Source organism: Cystoisospora suis (genome assembly GCF_002600585.1).
Source record: "Cystoisospora suis strain Wien I chromosome Unknown contig_2259, whole genome shotgun sequence".
NCBI lineage: Eukaryota > Apicomplexa > Conoidasida > Eucoccidiorida > Sarcocystidae > Cystoisospora > Cystoisospora suis.
Genome location: NW_027155058.1, coordinates 45,954 through 66,589, shown reverse-complemented (window position 1 = coordinate 66,589; position 20,636 = coordinate 45,954). Strand labels below are relative to the sequence as shown.

The window sequence follows — 20,636 nt, the reverse complement described above, 5'->3', positions numbered from 1 at the left end:
ATGCCAAGCCAGCCGCGCCGCGCGAGTGTCCCACTTCCCTTTTTCTTTTAGTTGGGCCACTTTGTCGTGAGGAGGATCCTGCATTTTCCTGCCGCTTTGTGATAACTGATAGTGGGCTGTTCAACGGGAGGCCTTGTGGGTGCTATTCATGGGACTGGCTTCGTGAGTGTCTGTACTTAATGAAACCTGTGAAAGGCTTGTCGAGCTGCGCAAAACCAGGTACGCAACGTATTGGTAGTTTCTTGCTGCTTGTTTGCGGCCGCCCTTCCTTCGTTTCTTTGCTTTCCGATCAAGAGGTTCCCCTGATTCTGCTGATCGCGTCCCACCCGAGCCGTGTCTGGTAAAAGGTAAAGCCGCGTCCTTGTTAACAGGATGGGGGACAACACAGCCACCAAGGGTAAGTCGATGAGTCAGAGACATTTTTTCCGTGAACGAAATATCGTCGCTCTCAACGATAAACACTTCCTCGGACGGTGCGACCAGCTGGTATGAGGATGTGTAGGGTGCCGCCCTGTTTGGTGGCCGGAATGGTGATCCAGTCCGCTAGTGTCACAATCGGCTTCGGATTTGTCATTGGGCTTACCTTCCGAAATCTGGGACCGCTCCGCCTGCCAAGCCACGGAGCTTGCTTTTTGTCGCTGTCCGTCTCCACGTCTGTCCAGCTAGCATACGTTTCTTTTAGTGGCGTTGATCGAATGAGTGCATCTGCTTCGAGACACAGGGGTGTGATGGTGGTACCTGTTAACTGCGGTTGGATTCTTGGATTTCGTGTTCTACCGAGTGTTCACTTCCGACGGCGCTCAGCATCGTTTACGTGGGTGTCGCTGCTTCCACTTTTGCAGGACCGACACGCGTAAATGATGACGTGCAAATGGCGGGCATTGAGGCCGGCAATGGCCCCGCGCTGAAGGCTGAAACTAGCAACTACCTCCCTCTCATGAACCCGATTCACACAGGGAGAGGATCTATGGTGTACCAGCCCTCACTAGCGCCGACGGCTGACAAGGCTGCTGTTTTGTCGAGACGCATGGGAAGCACTACTTTCATTGGCAGGCTTGATCCGGCGAAGGATCCTCTTGCTGCTGCAAAAGGTGAGTTTGTGTTCTGGTGTGGTGTGGGATGTTTCGCTCATCCGTCGAGAGCGCCTGCACAGACGGATCGCCACAGCTTTTGGGGGGCATGCCCGTGATGCACTACTTTTCAGAGGTCTGTCGATCTTGGCTTGAGGCTGCTGGTGCTGGTCGGTGATTGAGTTCTCTAGTAGCGTTTCATGGCAGTGCATGTGTTTCGAACTCTCGTGTACTGGAGATAGCAGGTGGCAACCTGTGTAGTCATAGTGCCGTCGTTTCAGCAATTGTCCCGTGGAGGCGTCGAATAGTCTTCCGAGTGTTTCTATGAGTCCCCAGTCTGCGAGGCGCTGCCGTTGGATTGTGCCTCACACTAGCTTCGCTGTCATGGTGTGTCCTGGGGGTTGTCAACCTCCCCCAAGGAGGCTGTTCGCCAACGGAGCAGCCATCTTGCCTTTCGATGTGTGCCCATGCCAGTTCGACGGGTCGTTGGAAGAGAGGGCTGCTGAAACGTTATCAGTCGAATTACTTGTCTCGTAGCTCTGTCCTGCTGATCTAAGCACCGTTCGCGTGCTCGGAGTCTCCGGCAGGGAAGGTTGGAGCTTCGGGGTGAGCGAAGCGGCAGAGCTCTTCGTGGCTGTACCTTCCGATCGTTGCCCACCGTGTAGTCCTGCGCTCGTCGCGTAGTATTTTCTGCTGTTCTGTTGAAACCGTCACAGATACGGAGTCGTTTTTTTCGTAGCATTAGACCTATAGAAGAAAGACTACTGGTCAGTAGAGTTACTGATCCCGTGTCTAGTGGCATTGCTGGTGTGAGTCCGGGTGGATCGGTGGTACGGCGCTCCTGCCTTCAGCGGCGGCTGAAAGAAAGAGCCGCTCTCCGATTTCCGAGGATTTCAGTTACCATGACAGCTTCACGTATGCCACGTCTCGGCGGTATAGGGCCGATCCATTCAGTCGGTCAAGGGAAGAGCGGATTGCCCAAGGTGAGGTCAATTCTGCAGGTAAATCTGGTCCTGTACGGCCTCGATTGCAAGGACTATGGACTGCCTTGTGAACATTCATTTCTCAGGCAACGCGGCCGATGAGGAGGCAGGGCACGGCAGTGACGCAGGCTCTGTACCTCACTTAACCCCACTCGAACGGTTTGTTTTCAACATGCAAAAATGCTTGTGCGAGTTCTTCGCAACGATGATAATTGTCAGTGCGGTTGCCTTCGGGCTATCCAAGGAAGGCGGCGGACAAGCTGCGCCGTTTTCCATCACGAGCACCATCTTCGCTCTCATCACGCTTTTCAAAGACATCAGCGGAGCCCACTTCAACCCGGCGGTGTCTTTCACCATATTTATGACCGACCCAAGGTTCACATTCATGGATTTAGTCAGCTACGTTGGCGCTCAGCTAGCAGGAGCTATAGCAGGGGCATTCATTGGATACGGAATTATGGGGAAGGCACTGGACATCCTTCCTCTGGATCCGGGGATGAGCGCAAGTCGTCAACTTTTTCATGAGGTTATCCCAACCATGGTGATGGTGTACGCGGTCTTGTCTCTGGTGTTCGGCTACGGTGTCATGTGGGAACTGACCATTCCTTTTGTCGTAGGCGCCTGCGTCCTGGCCGGGGCCCTTGCAGGCGCAACTATGAATCCCGCGGTGACATTTGGAATCTTCATCTCAAATGTCTCGACCGAGAACAAAAACATTGACGTCGACGCGCTCATGGTGACTCTTTTCGGACCTTTTCTTGGTGCGATGTTTGCATTCGTCGGGTACATCGCCACGCATGCGTATCACAACCCTGTTCCGCTACGATTCTTGAATTTTAAGGGAGTCTAAGCATTTCCGCTCTAAAGCTTGACGAAACTCTGATCTTCAGTTAGTGCGTGTCGGCAGTGTCAAGTTGTCGGTGAGATGTTATCTGAGAAGCCAGGTTTCAGATTTATTGCGGCCAAGCCTGCTATAACGAGCTGGGAGTCGATCTCTGCCGTCCACCACCAGGTCCTGCGAAGTGTTTGACGTGTCGATTTCACGAACTATCGGTCATAACTGGCCGGAGCTCATTAGACTGATGCCTTGCATTTGTTCAAGTGGCAATCGCGGATCACAGTGCCGCCCTAAGAGACGAGCTAATTGGGTTCGAGACGGGCCTCGCGGACTCATGCAGACATGTGCGGTCCCCGGTTCTCTTCCGCTGGCGCGTGTCGGGGTGGCAGTATCTAGAGAGGCTTCGGGCTGCAGCGTACGAACACGTAGCCCGTTGGCAGTACAGTGCAGTTACGAGAAGTTAGAGGTTCTCCAAACAAACAAGCCACGGCTGAGAATCGTCAGTTTGCGCAGGCAAGCCGAGGGGAACTTGACCCTCTTCAACAAAAGCCAGTCGCATGAACACCCATATGATGAAAACGTTTATTTCTTGCCAGCGCCGCTGCACTTCGCCTTCTCCGTTCCGCGGACCTGCAAAAACATGGACACAACCACGACAGCTTAAGTCACTTGACTAGCAGTACTCTTTGCCATGGCCACCACGCAGCTACTTGTGGCACATAGAAGGTGCGACACCCTGTCGGATCACAACACGAGTTCGGTTCTGCGGCAGCCCCGTGCCGATATTGTTGCGCTCAAAGCCTTTGACTGGGACCCACTGGGGTGATTTCGTGGGACTGGCCTTGCTCCACATAACAGATTGAACGAACCGCAAGATTGGTGTTATTCCAGGCGAAGCCCCTTTAAAGGGAAAGTGACAGGGAAGCTCGGAGACAAAACTTGTGAAGAAAAGTGTCCCTACACGCGGGGGGGAAAACCACTCCATTCAGAGGGGGCTCCTCACAGGAGAACCGCCTAGGCAGGGTTAGAATACGCCGCAGTCAACAAACCACGTAGAGGGCCCGGACCACGGCTCCACGTCTCACCTTCTTCCTTCTGTTCTTCAATTCCTTGAAGGCTCTTCTTCCCTTTGCAGCCTTTGCTTCAACGTAACCTAACCGGACAAGGCGGAAACGGTTTTCGAATTTCTTTGCAGCATTTGCGTTGTCGTAAACCATGGCAAAGCCCGATGACCTGCCCCCACCAAACGCCGTCTTGATACCGAAGACAACCACACTCTGGGGATCAGAAACGCGGAACTGCCTGGCAATCTTCTCAATGAGTTCTTTCTTAGAGACAGAGCCCCGGCTCGGGTGCAGAATCTCCACACCGAACTGCTTGCGCTGAAGAAGAGGATTCGTCTTCAGCTTGCGAAAGCGCAAGGAAAACGCCCCGGTATCCGCCATTATTTGTAGAGCAAACAAAAACCAGAAAACACGGAAGCGGAAGAAAAAGCTCCGCGAGAAGCAGAATCCGCGCTGTTCGCAACACAGAAGGAACACCGGGTGTGTCTCCTGAACTTTCTTTTTTCAGGTAGGTTGTTCGGAGAGAAGGTCCGCATAAAACGGTGGTGTAAGAACGAGATGCCTGCATGCGACGACTGGCATTCCCCACGCTTCAGCACCGGCTGCCCTTGTAGGGTACTGGGTGAATTGCCTACGATCCTTCGGAAAGCAAGCATGTATGACCGGCGTGTGGTTTCGTCATCAGCAGCCTAGCATTAATACGCATGCGCCTCGGCTGGCCGCTCATGTGGGACGTTCATTTGGAGGGCTTTGCTGCGGGGTAAGGGACGCTTTTGCTTCTGTAGTCCCCTGTTTGCGCTTGGCAAGGATCAAGTCTTTCTGTTTCGTGGATGCACGGCGGGCGAACGTGTTTATCTTTGCGATTCGTCTTGTCTGTCAGAGAAGGATTTCGTCGCGTCCTTGCAGTCAGCAAAGATGAGGTAAGGGATGCATCACCGGGTTTTGTGGTGAGGCTTGCCAAGTGAGCCGACAGCGAAGGAAGCGTTTATGCTGTTTGCTTTCTGCCATCTACATTAGAATGCCGAGGATGTTGACGGCACCATTTACTTCACTGCCGATGGCGCGGGTGTCGTTTCCTGTTGTCCGGTTTGAGTACACCGTTCGCGCCAGACATTCCCGCTGGGTGTCGGCTCTCCGGAGATAGGCTCACCTCGCATTTTCACCTCCTATGAGAATGCGCGGCCCAGGGGGCGGCCTCTGTTAAACACCTGCTAATGTATGAGTGTCTACCTTCGCCCTGGAGGACTGTTGCGTTAGCGTTTCTCTTCTGGAGTGCCTTTCAGTGCAAACAACCAGGTGTTGCGGTACATCTCAGGCCTTTGGTGGGGTTAACGGACGATGCGGGCGGATCCAATGTCCCTGCGGGGATTCTGAAGCTAAAACCTTTGTTTTTGTCTCTTTCTCTTCTTTGCCGGATACGGTTGCAGCAAGATAAGCACAGACGCTCTGAAGAAGGCTATTGGGGATGTCCTGGAAGGGTCCCGGGAGAAGAAGAGGGCGTTCGTCGAGACTGTGGAGCTGCAGATTGGTGAGGTTTTGGCTGTAGTAACGTCTGTCATTTTGTTGATCACCCAGCAGGTCTTATTTCTGAGTGTCTCTGGTGGCCCTCCTGACAGCTTGCCTTGTCAGCACGAAGGCGTGTGCTCATCCAGTTGAGTATAGACCCGTTGTGCTGTTGGATTCATGTCGGGTCTCCACCGCTGGTTTGATTTTTTCAGGTTTGAAGGATTATGACACTCAGAGAGATAAACGTTTCAGTGGAAGCGTTCGACTTCCCAACATTCCCCGGCCGCGCATGAAGGTCTGCGTTATGGGGGATGCGGTGCATTGCGAACAAGCGAAGGAGATGGGAATCGAGTTCATGGATATGGAGGCGATGAAGAAACTGAATAAGAACAAGAAGCTGGTCAAGAAGTTGGCACGAAAGTACGATGCGTTTTTGGCATCCCAGGTGTTGATCCCACAGATTCCTCGTCTCCTTGGTCCCGGCTTGAACAAAGCCGGTAAATTCCCCACGCTGATCACACACAACGATAAGCTTGATGAGAAGATTCAGGAAATAAAGAGTTCCATCAAGTTCCAGCTGAAAAAAGTTCTGTGCATGGGTGTCGCCGTTGGTAATGTTGATATGACGGAGGAGCAGCTACGCGTGAACCTGACGCTGGCAATCAACTTCCTCGTGTCGCTTCTCAAGAAAAACTGGAACAACGTGAAGACGCTTCACATCAAGAGCACCATGGGGAAGCCGCAGCAGATCTACGGTTAAGCAATTGTGACTTACCTTTCATTCCAGCTCACTGGCTCGCAGAAGGGGAGGGGTGATTAAAGAGCGTGTGTGTATAGGGATCTCTGGGGGGTTCTACGCATGCCAGTACGTCAGAGTAGCGCCCTGTCGTACGTTCGGCGGTCGGGAAATCTCTTCTGTTTGTGCTGACTTCCGGTGTGATCGTGTCTGCGTATGGTCGTTATACATGCTCACGCGGATAGAGCGACGGAGAGCACGTTGCAAGAAGGGGCTTGCTTCAGTCGACTAACCTGTTACCAGCGTTGTCTTCGGACACACGTCTGGGAGGTGCGTTCAATTCTCACGTGTTTTGTTAGCACTGCGCAACCGGTACGTTTTCGAATGAAGTCCGGAAGGCCGCATCGCAGCCCATAGCAGGTCTTTGATATTCGAATATCGGGCCATTCTGAAGCCAAAGCGTGACTTCGCGGACTCAGAAGAGTTTGTGAGGCTGGACCCATGAGGTGCCTGGCTCTAGGAGGCGGGCCCCCCGGCCGGGCTAGGCTTGTGTAGCCTGCGAGCTCAGGTGCCGCAGTCTGAATCTGTCGCATTTGTTGAGTACCTGTGGACCATCTAAGCTGCATGCAACCACAGGGGTCCGCCTTACCTTCGGCAATCTGCGTCCGAGGAACATTTCTCTCTTTTTGAAGAGTGCCCAAGCCGTGGCAATTGCGTTGCTCCTTGGTGGATTTCATTCAGGAATCGCGTACTACTACCAGAGCTGCCCATACGTGACGCATCTAATGCCGTGTGTTCGAGCGGGACACCTGTGCACGAACACTCCTGCCTCAAAGCAAGAGGCGCTTCGGATGGACGCACACCTTAGGAAGTGCACGCGGCGAGAACAAGACTGTCTACACTGGGAAACGCGTTGCCGAGAAAGTAGACTAGCAAATCGGTCCAAACCAGGGAGGTAGCACCGCTAAAAACAAATGGCACTATCTCTATACGTACTCGCTTATAACTGCTAAGACTTTTCTAGATCAGCTCTGAACTGAAGTCGCGAGGACTTGAAACGCAGACGGGGCCGCAAGTCCGTGCCCGCACTGGTGAGAATGACTGTCGGCGTTCATGTCTTGGCTTGCGATGGACAATGAAATAAACAAAAGCGTACACGAACTAGGAACCAAAGGCAGTCACACTGCGATTAGTTAACCAGCTCAGTCAAAAAGTATGTTACAATCATGCACACGCACTGGAGCCTTCGAGGCCGCGGCTTTTTGCTCGAGAACAGGAGGGCCGGCCGGCCCCGTGATACAACGGTCCCCCAGCCACGCCAAACATTGTCCTTGATCTTTGTCAACGGCTCTTTCGGCCCCGCGGAAAAAAGTGCACAATGCGACCGAGTGACACGGCTGCGCTGTATCTGAGGCACTCCCCAACAAAGCTGACCGTCCCAAGAAAGGACGGGACTACCGCTGGTAGGGAAGAAGCCCCACTATCAAGACGAAAACAGGAGCATTCCCTTAGCAAACTCGAGAAACAACCGTCAGCCCAGACTGAAACAAAAACTGACACTTCCATGTTGACCTCTCTTTTTCACAATACCCGAAGCTCCTTCCGCTGTCCGATATTGTACAGCTGCTCGAAACCTGTTCCTCGTATGGGCAACCGGGCTAGGTGTGGAATCACAATGACCAGATTTCTTACCCATATTGCACAGCTGGTGAAAACCTGTTGCTCGTAGACATCGACGTGGACCCAGCGTAAATCGGTCGGAAAACAACGGTGAGCTCGACACGACAACATACAAACAGAAAGAAATACGGAGATGGAACAAGCACCCACATCTGACATCGGGCCGCCTCTCCAAACATATGTTACAATCACTGTACACTGTACACGCGCTGGGGTTGGGATCGCGGCTTTGCAGCAAACGGGCACAAAGGGGGGCCGGCAGCCCCGTGGCACAATTCAGCGGCCCTCTGTATGTCGCGCTGGGGCACTTATATTTAGACTATATGATGCTCCTGTCTGAATGTCTTATCGAACACTTCAATCTCCCCAGCCAGCTTCGTCTTCATCTCCAAAGGAAGGAAGGCGGCATACACACTATTCAGGACAACAGTCTTTATTGTATCGATTCGCCAGTGAAGGCTCTCGTGAGCAACGCCATCTCCCTTGGTCGGTGTAGCTCCTGCACACTTCGACTGCTCGCCCCACCGATTTGTTTCGATCACTGCCCGGAAATTATCAAACATCCCACCTGCAAAGTATGCGGGGTCATCGCTGTTGATGGTGACTTGCAGACCCTGTTCAATGAGGTCGGCAATCTGAACGCCGACACGACTACCAGTCACCCTACGGCACCCAAGAGGAAGCAGCTCACCACCGCACTTCTCTTTTGGGGCGTTGTTAGATCGCTCCCGACTAGTCTCATCAGAGACGGAATCGGTACCGCTAATCGCACTCGCTTGTGTTGATGACTCCTCCTCGGAGTGATCACATGTAACCCCGTTGCTGAGGGCTCCCGGATGACCCATGGATGTCGGACAGGGTAGCCAGCACTTCCCTCCCAAGGAAGCAACGGCCTTCAGTCTATCCAGCTGCGCCGACCTCAGACGCTCTCTTTGCTCCTCAGTCGCCCGGGCGTAGTCCGAGTCGGAAATAGAGCCGTTCTGATTCGCTGACGCGCTGCACTCAATGCCTCCCCCAACAGCGTCACGCTTACCCGCTTCTCCACTGTTCAAACCACATCGCGGCGTACATTTCAACAAGGGATGCTCCTCGACCCCCCGGCACACTCCAAGACAGACGTTCGACAAAGGACAGACCGTCAAGGGGACCTGAGTGGCTATCAAAAATTTCAGCAAGGCGGGGTCCACGACAGCTGCTACACCATGGTCAATGCGCACAGCGTGGTTATGCGTGAGCGCGTCAGCCACATTGGCTGCTGGGCCTTCCTCGCCTAGGAAACGTAATAGCCAACACGGACAAGGCACATCACGTTTCAGTGTGTCAGCAACGCTTACAGCCCCCGCTTGAATGGAAGGTACCAGAAGACCGCACTTCGTGCCCCGCTTGGCGACGTATTCTGATGTACGACCACAAAGCAGCTCAAAGGGGACTGAAAAGTCCGAAGCCGCCACACTATCTTGCAGGACACCCGCTCCGCTTTAGCTGTTTGACAGGCTCTCATTGCAGTGCACACGTTCCCGTACCTGCATGCGCCACACACTGTAGTCCCTTTTTCGCTGCAAGGTCGAAGGCTTTCTTGAACTTGTGATTTTCATTTCCCTTCTCGCTCGACGCCAGACCAATGCCGTCAATCATAGAGAGAAACGGATCAACCTGTTGATGGGGGTTCCAACAATAAGCAAACAGCGGCACTGTTGCTTGCGAAGAAGACCTGTCTGCATGCCGCCCGCTACGCCCCTGGTGCAGCGTCATCAGAGTGAGCGCAATGCATCCTGACCCTCTTCAGTTCTACGGTAAGAATGAGTGCAAGCACAGCAGGGCCGAACCTTGTTCCTCCCCTACGACTCTCTATCCCCTGGGCAATAGGAAGGCTGTGCACGCCTGCAGAAACCCATCGGATCTTCACTATGCGGATGTAGCAACGCCCCATAGCGCCGAAGGCTAAGAGCTCACTGCAAAGGTAAACGTCCCAGGCTATGTCTACGTACCAAGAAAATCACGAGCCCCAGCAAAAAACCCCACGAAAGACCACCGAAGGGTGCGCGCTACTCTGCCATTGCTGAATGGGTGTGAACTAAACCTCTGAGTGTCCCTTGTTCTGACTGGGTCGATATTCAGAGCCTACGAACCTGCTCGAGACAGGCTATGTGCTCTTCCACCGGTAGATTGCGCACGAAGCAAAGAATTCTCCGGGAAGTGATCCCCCAACGGCGCTCGGCCTCCTGGCAACCGTCATACAATCCCTGAGAAACCCATAACAAGCGCAACAGATTGTGGATTTCCCTCACTTCATAACCAGTTGCACTGGGTGGGATAAGCCAAGCTTCAGAACCTTGAAATCACATCGGAGCCTAGACTGGACGTTGCAGGACGGACTGAGCCCCAACGGTACAGACATATAAAACAGGAAGCATCTTGCGTCGAAGACGCGCTAATTCCTCGCGGAACAGCTGTGACAGAGTTCTTATCGTGTGGAAACGCAGATGCCCATACCGTAATCGCTCGTATCCATGCCCACACGACACTGCGCACACCGTCCCGTCCTGCTCGGAATTACCGTGCAAACACGCCCACGCTAGTGCAGGCACATGTACAACCGGAGAAGGACGTTACCTGAATGACGTCCGCACCGGCAAGTCTCTTCGTGTGTGACTGGAGGTCGAAGAAGAACTCGACGTGACGGACATTGTCCTTTTGAGCTCCTTCAAGGTACTTGAGAGCAACGTCTCTGAAATCTTGACGGACACGTAGGACCTTCTCTCGCTTCATATATTCGCATAAGAACGAATCCAAGTCTGTGAAGACGTTGTCTTTTTTGGCACAAACTGAGCCTGACTCTTGTACGCTGTCTTCGCCTTTGGCAATGGCGGTAACTTCCGCCACAGTAGCACTTTCCCCGCCGCTCTTGTCCACAAGAGAGATGTTATTTCGTTTCCCAATCTCGAGGGCGAGCTCCCACTCGAGTGTGCCTTCCAAATGAACATGGAGTTCAACTTTCGGAATCTCTCGGGCGTACTGGACAAGGAGGTTCACTGGGACTCCGTGTCCACAGCAGCAGCAGCAATCTGCGCGAAAGACAGATTTCGCGCCTGACGTTGTCCCAGCCATTGTCTCGTGTACGGATGGAATAGACAAACCTCTGGTCCTCGTCTTCCCTCGCCACAGATCGCGTTGGCAGTCAATGTATTTGGCAGCACAACAACACGCTTTATAGACGAGTGGCGCGGCGGTCCGGAGAACAATGGCGCGACGTGGGTTGACACGTCTTTCACTGCGGGATGTGGAAACAGTTTCCTGGTCTGGTGTGGGGAGAAAACCCTAATAACAGCAGTCGATTCCCCGTACCATCAGACGTCGCCGATAGCGTGAAGTTCAAGGAAAAACCCTGTGCAACAGGAGCTGGCCGGAGAGTTCCTTTGTCCCTCGTCTCCATGAGAAGACTTTCTCTGTTTCTGTCACTGTGACAATTAATTAACTGTAAACTGCCGCTGGGCACTGTCCCGAGGATCTTTCATGTTGGGGAAAGCATGCACTGGAGTCTACTCCTTCGCGCACCTGTTGGAGTGCAGGGAACTCTCCGGAGCGACACCGGCCCCCCGTTACAATGCTATCAACCCCCGCATGATCGTGTACACGTTTACCCGTCGGCGCCGAGAGCGGCCACACTGATGTACTATCCTCTAGATCTGCTGGAGAACTGTGCATCCTCACTGCAAGTGGCACCACGTGGGAAAGCCGCAAGACGGTCGATTGTCAACCCTTCACCTTTATTTTTGCGGGTTCAAAAGCCGCTCCTTCGGATCGCTTCTTAAAGGAAAGCTGTTTTATCTCTCCACTTACTCATTCGTCATCCGGCGCTTGGGTTTGCTGCGAAACTGTTGAATGTTCTGAAGATGACTGGATTCTCTGCATACCCGTACTTCACTGATTTTACCCGGGACGATTACCTGGACGTCGTGGTGTGGAAGAGCGCGTCGTTTCTGTAACGGCCTTGCTATATTCCGTTTGTCCGGTGGCGTGTGACATTGAGTCGTGGCTCGTGTTTTGTTCATTTGCGCAGTTAGTGACTTCTTGAATTTTTTAGCTCGTGAGTCTCGGCGACAACAGGATCTAGCAGTTCGGCTGCGGTTGCCCGGCGGCGTGCAAACTCGTGTTTTTGGACCTAGAAGCTCTCGCGCGGAACCTGTTGCCCTCATTTCCGTTGTCCTCGTCCTCGCTCTACGGTGGTTTTTTTTTTTTACGTCAGCTTTTTCCATTCGACGATGGGGGGATTTGGGAATCTGTTAGCTCGCGTTCGCGCCATGTTGCCGGACCCGTCTCACCCGTCCGCAAGACAGCAGACTCCATGCGGGGTAAATCGGTGGATTTTGCTCGTTATTTACATGCTATATGCTGTGCTGACATCATCGGTGTATTTCGGCTGGCGGAGCATGAGCGCCATGTTGTTGAAGTCTGGTCAGTTCTCGTGGGAGTGTACAGCAGAGCAGGAGCCAGCTCCTGCCGATGCAGGCTATTTGTGTGCCTTGCAGGATACGAGGGTTCAGTCTCTCTTCACTATAGCCATGGCCTGTCACTTCACGTGCAGCGCGCTTGCGGGTTTTCTTCTTGATAATGTCGGTCCGAAAGCGGTGGCTTTGCTGGGGCAGCTGTTCAACGCATTGGCGTGGATCTTACTCGCTTTTTCAGGACCTGAATTCAGGTCGGTGTACCCCGCGTTTGTCTTCATGGGAGCCGGTGCCGATGTTAGCGTTTATCCCACCTTGTTGATTGTTTCGTTGTTTCCTGGATCGACGGCCATCATCATGGCGACAATGGGAGCGTGCATTTCTACCAGTTTCTTTGTGCCGTTGGTATTGCGGACAATCTGGGATAATACTGGCATCTCCTTCCGGGCAGTCTGTATTGGCTATGCAATTGCTGGACCCGTCCTCTGCGCCGTGTTGGCTATCTTCTTCATTCCTTTCAAGGCATTTAAAGGCGTAGACAACTTTACTGCATGCGTCGAGGCAGAAAAGCTAGCCGCCTCGGGTGCAGGCGCTGGCAGTCAAGCACAACAGAACTGTGGAGGGACGGAGGATCTGTGCCATCAGGTAACCGGCGCAGAGGAGACTGTGACAGGGGATGCTGACGAGTCGGTTTCACTTGGACTGCCGGACAGCAGGGCGGAAGACGTAACTCGGAGGTTGGGGCAGACAAATGGGAAGTGCTTTGCTGGTATGTCCCCCGCTGAACTGGCGGACGATCCGAGGTTCAAAAAGCATAAGGTCTCCTTCTCCTCCCAGGCCTTTACCTTCTTGTACTTCGGCATTTGTCTCTACTTTACTGTTTGCGGCTGGGTGATGGCTTACTATCAAGAAGCGGCGGGGAGGTTCTTGTCCAAGGAAGCTGAACATACTTTGGAAATACTGACCCCCCTCTCCACCATTCCCTGCCTCCTTCTCGGTGTCGTGTAAGTAATGTTTCCCGGAGGCCGCCCTAGTCTACTAGTCACCTGCTTTAGTCCTTAGGCATCGCCGTGTTCTGATCTGTCGGGTTTGTGGCTCCCTAGGCACTCGTCTGTACCGGCCGTAACGCGTTCAGAAAGGAGTTGCGATAGAACTAATCTAAGAAGCCAGCCCAGACCGGTTCCGACCCAGCTGTCATCGTGCTGGCAGCTAGCTAGTGGTAAAGAGCCACTTTACTCGTTGCCAGGAAGAACGCTCGAAACTGTACTAAGGTGCGCGCTGGGGACTGTACTTCCATCTTGCCGTGGATGTGAGGGAGGTTGTAAGTACGGTTTAGTCGTGTCTGTCCCCGCGAGAGCTAGCAGCGCGCAACTGGGTGCTCGACTGAGGCAACCTAAGACTTTGCGATCTGTGCTGCTGGTAGTTGGACACTCCAGTCCCAGGCATAAGGCATCGTGGGGACCACCGAATGAACTCGAGGAAAAACAAAGGAAGGGTTCCTACACTTACGGATCTTCTGGAGTTGGCTTGAAGCATGCCGTTTGTTCTTTTTCTGCTGTGTGCCTTGTGTCCCACAGGATAAACAAAGTGGGCATCATGCCCGTGATTCTCGGGCTGAACAGCGTCGGCGTCTTGACATATGTGTGTGTGACGGGAGCGGCCAGCGTTGCAGCCCAGTATTTTTCGGTCATATTCTTCTTCGTCTACATATCGATCTTCACGACACAGATGTATGTTTTTGTAGAGACAACTTTCGACTCGGCTCACTTTGGCAAGTTGATCGGGGTGGCGAGTTTAGTCGGAGGTCTTCTATCTCTAATAAGCAACGTGTTGTATGGCGATGTCACGGTAGGGCTTCTTGACGGGAACACTAAGCCCGTTGTTATCTCGCTCATAGTCGTTCAAGTACTCATGTATCCGGTTCTTGTTGTAATGATGACCCAGAAGAAAAAAAGGGCGAAGAAGGAACGCGAAGAGATTCAGAACAAGATCATGGAGTTGAAAGATGCTTACGATGTGGAGACTGGATGAAAGCGCCACTGAGAAGAGGCTGCTCTGTTGTGATGTTCGGCTTGGACAGATCGCCCTCCATTGTGTCCAAGAAGGCATCAGTGTGTGGCAGACACATGGGTCCGATGGCTTGGCGGGACACGAAGACACTTCAGGTCAAGGGTGGGAGTGGGGATTCGTGCGGTCACAGGTATAAGCGAAACCACCTCGTGCGCTGCGTCCCCGAATTCAGGCGTTGGACTAGTCATCACTCGTGTAAGGTTTTTTTTTTTTCTTAACGGCACGTGCATAGTGACGTTCACCTCGTGCGTAGAACAGTTAATCAAAGGCAAAGAAAGGGTCTGTTAGGACGGAGGTCCGCGTAGGCAACTTTTGAACGGTTTCGCGGGTACGGTGCGGTTCAAAAGAGCCGCAAAAAATGTCGCGTTCAAGCATGGGCGTCCAGGTCGGAAATACAAGTTTCCTACCAAGATCTTTCCTCTTCGGAGAGTTAGCTTCTTGCGGTCTGCGCGTAGTCTGTTTTCTCGGGTTCCGGTTAACAGTTGTGTGGGGACCTTAGGGAAACATAGCCTGCCTTCGGTGATCCAAACAAATGTCCTAGCCTAGGTCTCCGCAGCTTTTTAATGGGACCGCCTTCAGTTCGAACGTGCAGTCAGCGTAAGCTGTACAGAATGTTCGACTTCGCCTGTTCTAGGAATAAGTAGCCTCGTTTGTTCTTCGACGACGTGGCTGCGAAGGATCGGAGGTGTCCGACCGCTACAATAGATATGACTAGTCTTCGATCCAAGTCGCTGGCGGCTGTTTCGGAGGGATGCACACACGGGGGACTGTTTACAGCACCTTTCGTGCAAGCAATAGTAGCACTGAGAGACGCCTGCTGCTTTGCCACCCACAAGGTATCCACCTTAAGAGATGCAGGAACTGCCTTCAAGTACCTCAGGTGACAGTTCGCGGCTCTACCACGGTCTTTACTCGTCAGTCGGTCCGGGCTTCCCTCTCAACACAGTCGTCGGAACTGCTGCTTGAGTATATTTCTTCGTCTAGCGAGCGACTGAGAGGTCGTGTTGCGTCGTCAGGGGCGCGGGGCTTGCAGCTTAGTGCGCTCGGAGCCGTTGTCGGCAGTTAAATAGCATATTCTTTTATAAGCGTCAAACGCACCTGCGAAGAAAACAGCGCGTCTTACAGCGCAGCCACCCGACACTAAAAGACACGCCCTGCCGCCGACACCGTGGCTGCGAAGTGGCGCTTGTCAGGTGCAGGCTAGCAGGCGAAACATTCTGGGTCTATCCTGTGGTGTTCCTGCCGTAAGCGGGAGCTCTTCACAACAGTACCAGAGGCGGTGGCCCTACAGCTTTTGCACGCAGCATGCGACGGGTTGTGTCAGCCTCGCCGAGCATTGGATACACCGTCCCGGGGCGCAGCCCGGTAAAGGGAACTGTCGGTCGTTTGGACTCCCTTGTCCCTGCTCTTATTTCTGGCGAGAAGCGCCGCTCGAGCACTATTCCTGTAAGGGTCATCTGCAAAAGTCTTTTGATGCACTCGCTGCTGCCGATAACTGCACAAAGCCAGTTCCGTTCTTCACCGTCTGCCCCAAACGGCGTGGCTTTTTTGGCTCCCAACCACACGCTTCCCTCACTCGAACACCACAAGAACAAGCGCTGCAAGGCTTCGCTGTCAAAGGGCACGAGGTCCCCAAGAGCGCCGAACAGGGACGGCGGAAATACGCGGGTGGCACTGCCCTCCATGTGTTGTTGCAGGTTCAGGGAAAGGAAGCTGGCCAGCGGACCAAGACTGGGGAATAGTCTTGCTTTTTGGCCTCGATATACACGCTCGGGCTCCGACACCCGAAGCAGAAGACGTGCAAGACCTCCTTAATCAGGGAGTTTCAACAGGTTTGGCATATCCCTTACAGAACTGCCTTGAGTTGATCCTCAGGGCCGGGGAGAAAACTCGGGCGGCTAACTCAGAACATTGCGATTTCCCGGACAAGTCTACGACACCCGCCAACACTGTGGAGGTTAGAGAACACTCTTCGGCGTACCGTCCACCACCATGGCGATGCATGAAAGCGAGGCCTTCTGGCAGGAGTTCTTTCGGCGGCCAGGAGCACAGAAGGCCGTGAAGCTCGAGCAGAAGGTTATGATGAAGGAAGCGGTCAGTTTAGTTACATGAGAACTAATCTTCAGACCCGTGAGCTGCTGTCTCTCATCCGACCCCTGGACAGGTGACACACTGGGAAGGGGACCAAAGAGATGCTGCCGTCGTAGTTCCTCGAGGGCGACGCTCGTGCCCTTCACTAGCATCTTCTGATGTTCAAGCGAGCAACACACACCTCCGGTGCTGAACCGGACTCACCCAGCTCTCTCTCCTGTGTAGTAAGGGCCAGCGTACTCTTAAGCTGTGGCAGTGTTCACGGCGAGAGCTTCGCCAAGCAACAGGTGCCGAGTTCGGCGCAACCCGGTGATCGCTGTCGCAGCACCTGCCATTGTTTTTGAACGTAGGCTACGGACCTCAAGCACTGTCTTGATCAAGAACGTAATGACCTTCGGAAGGTGTTGGAAGTATGCAGCCCAGCAACGCAAGATCTCATAAAGCCGATGCTGTGCGGTTCTCGGGTGAAGAGACTCGTATCCGCTGTCCGCGAAAGAGCCTCCAATGCGCACAGAAGCTTTGATGAGGAGTTACACACCGACGACGTGACCCTATGCAAGCTGCAAAAGCTACGGCAAGAATTCGACCGAAATCCAGTGGCTTGTCAGTCTTCCTCACAAGGACAGTTTTACTGGACTTCTACAGCTGAATCGGGCGTCGAATACAACGCTGGCTGGACTGGGGGCAACTCAGGCGTAACTAAGATTAGTCTCACGGCGAAAGTGCAGACTCTCCCTAGCACTTTAAGCAGTAACTCTTACGGTTCTGAGCTGTTGAACACCTCTCCCTAGCGCGCGAGAAGCGTCGGCTGGGCGGCCTAGCGATACTCAGTGCTGAGTGTGGCGACCACCCCGTACGCCAGGAAGTGAGGGTATCCGCAGGGTGAAGCCCTATAATGTGCCCTGCTGTATCTGCAGAACTCCCACACTCTGTGAAGCAGGCGTGGTCGGTATGCCCACCGTGGTTTTGCTGTTTCTGATTACTGCAGTTACGGCGGCGGAAGAACAGTGGCAGCAGGTGCGAGCCGAAGTACTCAAAGAAGTGGGGCCGTCAGATTTCTCCGGACTTGAGGAGAGGACATGGAGAGACATACCGGCCGAAGAACTTGCGGAGAGACTTTGTAAAGGCGAAATCTGTCCCCGGGACGAGTGGGTGCCAGGTAGGGTGGTGCGGGAAGCCAGCTGTTGCAGGAAGGCGCCCATCCAGCGAACCATGATTGTGACTGCCATCTTGCCGGTCTTTGGAGTGAAGCGCAGTGACCTGCTCGGACTACAAAACCCGTTGACGAACTGATTCGCCTGCTTTGAAACCCAGCAGAAGGGAGGCACCCCTAACCAGCTGCGCCGGTGCCGTAGCGTTTTCTATTCCCTCCCTCAGAGCCAACCTTACTAACGGCAGTTTGGCCCGAGTGATGCTCAGCCACAACATGCATTATCGTGTGTCAGGCAGGCGTGTATTAAGTATGTTTACTGTCTCGGCAAGGTGGCCTTCGACCCTGGGGGTCCAGCTCGGCAGCGTGGAACAACAAGAACCACGTGACAGAAAAGCGACCAGAGTGGAGGCTACGAGTGCGATGCATCAGCGTCGAACGGGGGCAGGCAATGTTCTGGAGACAGTGAATAGGCTTCACGAGGTAGCGGCGGCACTGTGCCGTCGGCAGTCCAGCACGGCTGTGTTCGTGTGTGACTCAGGGAAACCACATCCATGGTTATCTGTTTGTGGCTTCCTGTGTCCCCGTACTTCATAGGACTATCGAAAGATAAACGTCCACTAGACCCCGTCAGCCTAGGTGAACACTTGAAGTTGGGCGAACGCATGATGACAGACGGCCGGGACGCCTACGCTGGTGCTGACTTCGGAACGGCACTCATCAGGTTCACTCAGGGCGTGCAGCTTTTGAATTGGATAAAGGCGGAGCGAAGCGAGGATCAGCATCGCATTGATGGCTTGTATTTGACTTTCCTGCGCAATCAGGCCCAAGCAGCACTGATGCTGGAGAAATACCAAGAAGCAATCAGTGAGCGCTCTACCGACATTCCGGCTGTTGCCCGTCTTCGGAGCAACTGTACGATCCTCGGTAGTTGCAGTTTTCTAGGTGGCTGGTTACCACCACTTGTCCCAAGGCGAAGTGCTTCTTTTCTTCACCATAAAGTGACCCCGTGGGAGCGGAAGCAACGTCGTGCCGGTGTCTTGTGTGCAGCTGGCCCTTTTCCAGGGGCCCCCAAGCTGTAGCGCTCACCTAAGATTGCTGCCGACTGGGGTAAACTCACTGGTCCAGTATTACAGGTGCCTCATATACTGTACGTTGAAAATGACTTAGGACCCCTTGGCGTACATCTTGCTAGGTGGGAGAGGCTTTATGCTGGAGGGTAGAAGTAGCAGGCCTCATCATTAATCGCCCAGCCCGAGAGCCACAGAAGATTCTCAAAACTATTTATATGCTGTTGTGGAAAAGGTTGCAATCATATATAAATGAATCACTGGATCTGATCAACACTATCGCCATCAGACACGTTTTTCATATTGTATTCCGTCCACGCTTCAGACGCAAAAGAAATCAGCCACGCTCCGTTCCTGTTGTGTGCAGAGGCCTGCACAACTATCATCCAGGACATCGACGAGCACGATGCAAAAGCACGGTATAGAAGAGCCAAAGCGTATGCCATGCTGGGTCTCATAAAGTGCGCTAAGGATGACTACCTCTTCGTCATTAAGAGCCCCTACGCAGAGGAGACAGCCGTGAAGGCCTGCCGCGTTGCACTTGCAGAGCTCCGCAAAATTGTAAACAAGTACAAGATCCAGACTCGAGAAACCGTGGTCAGGAGTACAGCTGAAGACGTGTTTGCGGCTGGCAGGGGGACCAGTGACAAGGCCAGCACAGAGGACACCTCTGTCCTAAGATCGAATGAATCCAGTGGAGAGGGCGCGTACCAGCTACTGACACATCGCTTTTCCACGGGGCCGCAACTGAAGGAAGGAAACGGTCTGACACGCGCGAACGCGCGGTCTGGGCGAGCACGCGAGACAAGCTGGTTTGACCCATGTCGCGATGTCAGTAGTCCACCGCCACCAACGCCAGGTCCGGGGACAAACATAGTGCCTGAGCACCGAAACATAGAGCGGGTGAGTGACTACAGTGGGTCACCTGCCCACTGCCGTGTCGGTCTCCGAGTCTCCTTGCCGCAGTGAGTAACTTCGAGAAAACCACTAAGGTTCAATGGGCTGTGTGTGACCGTTTAGATGTTGCAGAAACCTGGGTTCGTTCTCTCGACTACATTCTGGCTGCCGCGTGGCCAGAGTGACTTCACGCTGGTGACGTACCCGGACGCACTGCCCTCGTCCGAGCACAACGATCACGTCAGCAGAGCAATGTCCCGTGCAGAGTCTTGACGGTGGGAAACGAGCTTCGTGAGACCAAGGAACTTCTGTGTGTTGCATCGTCATGTTCCTTGCTGGTCATGTGTTCGTAGGACCAGCAATCGCCTCCGCTGACCGTCGAGGAGACGAAACTATTGCTCGAAGATTTGCTCGACAGCTATACCGTACGTGGTAGCCATTGTCCGCACACTCTGCCGTCTCTGGTCTCGTCACACAAACGGGTCCGCTACTAGCAATGACAGTCGTGGTTTTTTGCAGTAGTCACAGCCTATGTCAAGACACGTCCTGCAAGTGACGACTACCTGTTCTTGTTATCCTGCAGAGACCCGAAGCGCAAGCTGCGCTTCAACAAATGTCACGAGATGCAGACTTCGAGATGAGAAGGTTCTTGATCCGGCTACGGAAGTTCCTTCCTCAAGTGCAGGCCCGCGTCTTCCAGCGGCATGGGCTTGGAGGGAAAAATCATCGAGACAACCTGGCGATCATGGAGAGGAGCGTGACATACTGGAGGAAGCAGGATGAAGCTGTTGATGAGCTTAGGAGAGAGTGCTGGAACGCGTTATTTGGTGACCTCTTGGATCTTGATTCGGCATGATTCCCAGCTTTCCTGCCGTGAAGTCCCTGCGGTGCGGCGCAGAGCCCCGGACGGGCGCGTCCGCTAGAGTTAGAGACGATCAGCCGCCCGCGGAGATGGAGCGACTCCGGGGAACGGGTGCTACAGCGAATGCGGCTAGGCATTCCCGGTTTCTCTTCTAGGTTGGTTGCCTGACATCCG

At 53.6% G+C, this 20,636-nt stretch overlaps 6 protein-coding genes across 6 annotated transcripts; 4 read left to right on the top strand and 2 right to left on the bottom strand.

The window, feature by feature from the left end:
* Positions 1–272: 272 nt before the first annotated feature.
* Positions 273–2,903, top strand: CSUI_004745 (aquaporin 1; the record flags this gene model as incomplete). Its single annotated transcript, XM_068064930.1, has 3 exons — positions 273–397; positions 843–1,091; positions 2,140–2,903. The coding sequence occupies exons 1-3, from the start codon at positions 373–375 to the stop codon at positions 2,901–2,903; spliced, it is 1,038 nt and encodes a 345-aa protein (XP_067923105.1). The 5' UTR covers positions 273–372.
* Positions 2,904–3,396: 493 nt separating this feature from the next.
* On the bottom strand, positions 3,397–5,072 carry CSUI_004744 (40s ribosomal protein). The gene is made up of 2 exons (XM_068064929.1): positions 3,977–5,072; positions 3,397–3,521 (listed from the first exon to the last, which is right to left on the bottom strand). Exons 1-2 carry the CDS (start codon positions 4,334–4,336, stop codon positions 3,474–3,476), a joined length of 408 nt encoding a protein of 135 aa, XP_067923104.1. The 5' UTR covers positions 4,337–5,072; the 3' UTR covers positions 3,397–3,473.
* CSUI_004743 (60s ribosomal protein) lies at positions 4,632–6,453 on the top strand. Its single transcript, XM_068064928.1, has 3 exons — positions 4,632–4,875; positions 5,383–5,483; positions 5,674–6,453. The coding sequence occupies exons 1-3, from the start codon at positions 4,871–4,873 to the stop codon at positions 6,219–6,221; spliced, it is 654 nt and encodes a 217-aa protein (XP_067923103.1). The 5' UTR covers positions 4,632–4,870; the 3' UTR covers positions 6,222–6,453.
* Positions 6,454–7,777: 1,324 nt separating this feature from the next.
* CSUI_004742 (adenosine deaminase) lies at positions 7,778–11,464 on the bottom strand. The gene is made up of 4 exons (XM_068064927.1): positions 10,491–11,464; positions 10,007–10,120; positions 9,401–9,530; positions 7,778–9,147 (listed from the first exon to the last, which is right to left on the bottom strand). The coding sequence occupies exons 1-4, from the start codon at positions 10,983–10,985 to the stop codon at positions 8,192–8,194; spliced, it is 1,695 nt and encodes a 564-aa protein (XP_067923102.1). The 5' UTR covers positions 10,986–11,464; the 3' UTR covers positions 7,778–8,191.
* Positions 11,107–20,456, top strand: CSUI_004740 (tpr repeat-containing protein; the record flags this gene model as incomplete). Its single annotated transcript, XM_068064925.1, has 9 exons — positions 11,107–13,326; positions 13,900–14,587; positions 16,090–16,486; positions 16,834–17,086; positions 17,472–17,642; positions 18,231–18,500; positions 19,071–19,606; positions 19,954–20,025; positions 20,184–20,456. The coding sequence occupies exons 3-9, from the start codon at positions 16,385–16,387 to the stop codon at positions 20,454–20,456; spliced, it is 1,677 nt and encodes a 558-aa protein (XP_067923100.1). The 5' UTR covers positions 11,107–13,326; positions 13,900–14,587; positions 16,090–16,384.
* On the top strand, positions 15,839–16,064 carry CSUI_004741 (uncharacterized protein; the record flags this gene model as incomplete). Its single annotated transcript, XM_068064926.1, has 1 exon — positions 15,839–16,064. A coding segment is annotated over exon 1 (198 nt), but the record flags the coding sequence as incomplete, so codon positions are not given.
* Positions 20,457–20,636: the final 180 nt, after the last annotated feature.